General features: G+C 37.7%; 1 protein-coding gene across 9 annotated transcripts in view; it reads right to left on the bottom strand.

The window, feature by feature from the left end:
- Window positions 1-6,407, bottom strand: part of IKZF1 (IKAROS family zinc finger 1) — a 71,213-nt gene that overhangs the window by 3,716 nt on the left and 61,090 nt on the right. For 5 of the 9 annotated variants that reach the window (XM_069778667.1, XM_069778666.1, XM_069778671.1 and 2 more), the window contains one exon: window positions 2,331-2,465. The exons of 2 other annotated variants lie outside the window; for them this stretch is intronic. In XM_069778667.1, coding sequence (XP_069634768.1) covers window positions 2,331-2,465 — 135 coding nt within the window. The remainder of the gene's footprint in view (window positions 1-2,330; window positions 2,466-6,407) is intronic. 2 more of the 9 variants (XM_069778672.1, XM_069778669.1) reach the window with 1 other exon arrangement.

The raw sequence follows: 6,407 nt of genomic DNA, 5'->3' as shown, positions 1-6,407 counted from the left end.
TATTTGCTTTGTGTAGCATAAATAGTTGGTAGTTGGACTGAGAGGATCAAGTGGTCATAAGAAAAATTTTTTTCCAAGCAGAGTGTCTGAGACAGACACAAACTTGAGGTAGGCAGGTATCATTTCTGTATCTGGGCAATGCAGGTAATACTCGCACTCATTAAAAATAATAGCTCATTTCTGTGGTTATTAGAGCATAAGTAAATTAAACTGCTAATGGTTTGTTGCACTTCAAGCTTTGCACTGCTCAGGGTTCTGCAGCAGGTACCTAAATAGTAAAAATGCACTCAGTGCATGTGGGCACTCTTTTCTTTTCTTTTTTCTTTGTTTGTTTGTTTTTAGCCCCTCTCTTTTCTTTGCTGCCTATTGTTTTAACATGATAAATGTGTCAACCTTGCCTGCAGTTCTCACTCTAGTTTGGATGGCTCAGTTCTGCTTTCAGGTCTGGGAGCTATTCCAGGTTGGAATACAGAGAGAATTTTACAGCTAACTGGCATAATTTGGTGAACAATCTCACTTTTGAAAGGTAATGAATTTAGCCTTGAGAAAAACAAGTGAAGCAGCAGACAGTCTTTCCCTTATGCGAAGGATGCCATTTGCTCCTTCTCCCTGGAATTCAGCACAGAAATTGGGACGACATGGTAATCTACAGAAGCAATAAACATGTTTTATTACCCAAAAGCTCTCCTGACCAGCCAGCCTAACCTTGTGTTAATCAGGAATGTATTTATTACATGAAGCAGCAGGTGAGGATTGGAAAGGAAAGGATTTGGGGGCATTTTCTTGTCAGAAAAGTTTGTCCTTTTGAAGGTTAGCAAATTTCCATAAATATCTGCTGTCAGTAGGTTGTCTTCCTACACCCCTCCCTGAATAACTAACTGACAGATATTCTGCCCTCCTAAAACTCGTAGTTGAACTGGCTGTCTTTACTGTTTCTCAGGGGGGAAATGGAGAATGAAAAAGCTAGTCCACACCCACAGATACATCACATATAGGATGCTTGGTAGTACCTTTCAAATTTTAACTCTTCTGGTCTTCCTGGAGCTTTCATAGAATTAGTATTTTGCCTAATGCAATCAGTTACTAGAGTGTCTAAATGAATCAGGTTTTCCTCACATAGCTGATGTATTTTTGGTAACTACCTCTACTACAACTTTTGTCTTTTTATAAGCATAAGCTTTCTTATCCTTGACTACCTCCCAGAATTGTTGCCTTTGGACTGGAAAACAATCTTGGACTTTCATTTCAAACTTTTTGTTGCACCTCCTGATGTAGCTAAGATGCCCCTTTCCTTGTCTCAGAAATACTAATTTTTCTTTCACCCTTGTGTCCTCATTGAAGAAGGTATATTTGGAATTTCTGTCCCATAGACTGGTCTTTTTTTTGCCTTGCCTTTTGACTGAAGACCTTCTTAATGTGTGTTTTGTTTCAAAGACTTCAGTTTTCTCTGTTTCCTATAGAATAATATTATAAATGAATGTGCAGAGAATTATAAAAGAATCTAACTACATATGAGGATATGCTGTCCTCTGAGCTCCCATGTTTTTATTCATTTAAGACTACATAGCTGACAAAGTATTGTCTGTGGGTCTCACTATTACAAAACTGATGTAACCACTACTTGGTACAGGCTTACCAAAGCAAACAATATAGGTGTAGCCTCCACTTTTATAGGTGTAGCCTCCACTTTTTCATTGTTAAGACAAAAACTACTAGGTGCAAATGGGCATGGAGTTTTTCCATCATTTATAGAGTGTACCCAAAGATCTTTTCATTTAGGTATTATTCTCAGACCTAGGTTTATTTGTTTCCATGATCATTTTGGGCTGTAAAAGTATACAGAGTTTATGAAGGGGTGAAGACTGAAATCCAACCTATCCTCTACTATTCACAAATGCTTTCACAAACACCAATATGCCCAGCTCTGGATGTCATCCAAGAAGTTAATAAAATAACCCTGAAAATGTGGTCAAATGCTTTCCCAATAGGAAACTTCTATTCCTATCTTCAGATTCTTAACGCAACTTCAAGAGCCTGTCCAGATCTTGTAATGATCTGGTTCATAAGCATTAGAAAAAGACAGGAAAAAGACTTAAAATCAATCTCCAGATGTGGAAAATCAAGCATGCAGAAATGTATGCTGGAGAAGTTTGGTTGTTTTGGGTTTTTTTTTTCCCCCAACACATTGCTGTGTCTGCTTCTATAGAGATAGATATTGCTAATTTAGTAAAACAAGTAAAATCATAAGGCAAAAGTAAAAATCCTGTGAGATGTTTTTTGGGTTTTGTTTTGTTTTATTTTTTAGGAGACAGCAAACGTTTAACTCTTACCAACAAATTTCTGAGGCATAGAGCTCTTACGTTTGGCGACGTTACTTGCTAGTCTATCCAGCACGAGGGATCTTTCTGACCCTATCTTGCACAGGTCTTCAGCCATTTCACTCTGGTTAGTTTCCTCTTTTATGACTGAAATCAAATGACATCAGAAGGGTTAGGCACACTTGTTCCATTTTAATGGAACTATTGTCTTCAGGTTATTGTTTCTCAGCTAATGTCTTTTAGCTCCCAACCAGCTGAAAGGAGGAGCTCACCACTGCAGACACAGGATGATTCTGACTCTTGGTAACATAGTCCCTCACGCTGATTAATCTATGTACATGTTCATGTTTCCCTCGTCTAGGATACAAAAATGAGATTGCAACTGCAAGGCGTCTGCCTGTGTGTAACGTAATCACGCCACCCTTGTTCTACAGCCACTCTGCATTTCTGCAAGTAAATGAGGTCCTAACATTATACTGGACACAAAGCAGTTCATCTTTTCACCCTCCTGCTGTCACCCCCCCATCCCTCTGCACCTCTCCCAGTGGAACCGCCTGTATGATCATTGCTTCTTTAGCAGGAAAAATGGACAAACTCCTCAAGTACAGCAGTGGAAGATGTATTTGCAAACTATACCAACCCTTCTCCCCAACCCCTTTTCTTCCCCTAGTAATTACTTCTATAGTTCCTTGATGCAATTTTAGACTTTAAATGACAATTTAAATTGCTTAAGTCACACCTGTAATGGAGCACTGACTTCCAATACTCAGACTGTTTTCCCAACCTCCTGCTGTTGCTGAGACACTGTAGAATTAGAAAGGAGCTTAGCTGTGAGGCTCTAGGAAAGGGAAACTATTTAACTTTCACTACATTTTACTTCAGTACTTTCCTGCAGAAACAGAAGGGATGCATGAAAATGCACTGTCAAAACAATGACTATAAAAAAATATATGGAAAGGTATTTCTGACTTCGACATCTAAAGGAAAGGTGGTACGCAGCAAGATCACAGCACAACTGGTTTTTGGGGGTTTTTTCCTTTTTTTTTTTTTTTTTGGCATGGGAGGTCAGAGATGGGAGAGAAAGGGGTTGATTTTACTTTTACCTGCTACTAGGGTATGGATATTTTTCCTGAACTTGTGAGTTGCTATTAAAGGGAGAAGCAAAAGATGATTTTTAGACTTTGATTCTGCGAGCTATTTCAGTTAGGTGCACCACTCCGCTACATTTTGCCTTCTGTGCCGGCTGAGAATTTGTTTTATCACTGGATTTACTGGTTCAGAGAACCCATTATTCTGGTACCTGGGTGTTTCTCAATAGCTGAGAACACGCTGTTCCTATGCAATGTTATTTTGGCAATATACCACTGCCATAAAAGGATGATTGTGAATGTTTCATTGTTCCTGAAAGATGTGAAATCAGGGTCTGGTGGATAACTGGAAGGAGCAGGTGAAGTGACCTAGACAACAACACTCCGCAATACCAAACTGATGAGTACACAACGGGTTCTTGAGTCCTGGCTGCAGCAGCACAAGCTGCAGTGACAGTGACAGGGAGTCTCATGGAATTATGCCCCAGCCCCATAAGATGCTAAAGACTGTGACCAATGCAAGATATAAGCAGAACTTGGTCATGAAGGTGCCTAAGAGTAAAGGGCACTGATGGTACCTGCTCAGCACTGAACAAGCACACACCAGCATCTTGTGCTGGCTAAGGCTTCCAGATACCACTTCAGGAAGAGACTTACAGAGAATGTTTTAAAGCAGCCCTTTCAACAGGGGAACAAAAGATTGAATTCTTAGTTAAAAGTTGAAATCATCAAGAAATATCTGTTTAGGATATAATAACATTCTATTTCTAATCAGTTCCAGAGAGGGTAAGTTATGTTCAATTTTCAAACTTTCAAAACTGCTATTAAAAAAAAAGGGGGGGGGGGGGGAATTGAATTACGTACTAATTTCCAGCCTTTGCAACTGAAACCCCCTGAAATTTGCTACCAACCTGATAACTATTTTTCTGTAATTTGGTGTCTGTGAAGTGAAAAAAAAATCATTTTATCTTTCCAATGAAATCCACAAGTGACTGAAGAATTGTAACTGACTCTTTTTAAACTTCATAAACTATTTCTTCTGTTATTTTATATAGGCCTGGCAAGACTTCAGCACACTTCCACTCAACTCAAATGCAAAACTCCAAATAATATCTCTAAGAGAAGAACTTCACATGGACAGTGAGGTTCTAGTCCTCTAAAATAAGAATTTTGCCATTAAATTCAGCAGGTTCCTAATTTCATGCTGAATCTCCTTCTCTTAAAGAAAGCAAACAAAGGTTAAAATATAAATACAATCTTTTGTTCCCCTCCTTACTCCTCTTTGATGGATCTTTCACTTATTTAAGTACTTTCTCAATTATATTTGTTAGATTTACAAGGTGATGGAAAGCTTCTACCAGTTTAGGTCCTTTCAACTGACATTTTTTCTATGTATACTGCACAAAATATTTTTAAAATGCTGTAAAAAGCAATCCCACTGTAGCAGAATGTCAAATCAGATGCCCTAGCAGATTCTTGTACCAACTTTTTTGACTCTAAAAAAAAAAAGGACCTGAATTATAGCTCTAATAGCTCCATATCACATCCTGAAATAGTATAAGAGCAGTGGTAGTATAGCTACTTACTTTTCTAGATACAATGTAGAATGCACTAAAAATCCCAGAAGTTGACCCACTCATTCTCAACTGTTTCATTGTACATTTTAATCTTTGAGTTTATAAGGGAAATAATGTAAACATGGCAAAATGATATGTTTGCAGTGAAGTAGAATAGATTAGAATGCAAAATACTAGGAAAAAAGTTTTCATTTTTTAGAAACATAAAGAATTGATTTATTAACTGAGTACTAAATTTTTTTAAGAGTGAATCTGTGGCTGGATGCAAGGTCTAAACTCCAAAGTTAATCCTCTAATTTTTTTTCTAATTTGCAAAAGCACTCCTATTGTATCAAATATGGATTTATATGATACTTTCAGTATATGCAAGGAAGAAGTAATTCTTCCAAAGCATTCATGAGTTCCCCAAGTTTTCATCCCACTGAGATATTAGATATTCAGTCCTAAGCTAGTGTAAACTCTCCTGTCATGATTTGCTAGAAACAAAGGTCGATCTCTAAAATTGTATTATTTCTTATTAAAGTTTATGATTCCTGACACCAGTTTCATCTGGACATTTTTGCTTACTAAGACTTTAGTAGTAGTTAAGCTACTCATTCACACAGATTTTCATGTTCAGCGTGCAGGCATTCAAATCCATGTGCCAGACACTGAAAATTCAAATCCCAAGACAGGATATTTGCTTCTAAATCCTATCACCTCTTTGAGGAATAAGTATTGCTTCCTACTGTATATTACATTGAGCTTTTCTATTTATACATTCTCCAGCCCCTCAATAAAATTAGAAGGGCCGCTGCTCTAACATGCTGTCTGCCAGAAGCATCTCAGCTGTATTCACTGCTATCATTATGTGCATATACTTTACATTATTTGATAGCATGTAAAAACATTTTCAGGTTCTGTCCAGGTATAAAATATTAAATGAGGCATCATTGCAAACAGGTCAGAGAGAACCTTCTATTTCTGTTGTTTGACAAACCAAATATACTGACAGGATCAAAAAGGTATGCAAGAAATGTAACTTACTGGATGGGCTTAAACTCCACCAAAGAAGCTGGATCTTACATTCTCTATCTAAAACTGCACATGCAAGAGGATTTTGTATGGTTATTTACTATGATCAATTCCATATAGATCTTTAGGATCTTTGTTTAAAAAAAATCCAAACTCCAGTATCTGCTTGCTCTGTTCCTGGGCATAGTTTTAGATTTTATATTCTCCAAGAAATGGACTTTACCTTCATCATAAGACCAGTCTCTCAGAGAAGCACAACAGCTCCTCACCTCCCCCCAGTTTTCTTTTAAAGGGGAGGTTGGGAGAAAGGCTGTCAGCAAATTATTAGCCTTTTTGGACTGTCTCAGTGAAACTGGCTAAATTAAATGCCTCTGGCTTCAAGTCCTCTTGCTTGGAAGAGTGAAATCAAA

Source organism: Haliaeetus albicilla, chromosome 3 (assembly GCF_947461875.1).
Source record: "Haliaeetus albicilla chromosome 3, bHalAlb1.1, whole genome shotgun sequence".
Classification (NCBI taxonomy): Eukaryota; Metazoa; Chordata; class Aves; order Accipitriformes; family Accipitridae; genus Haliaeetus; species Haliaeetus albicilla.
This window is presented reverse-complemented; position numbering and strand designations above follow the sequence as displayed.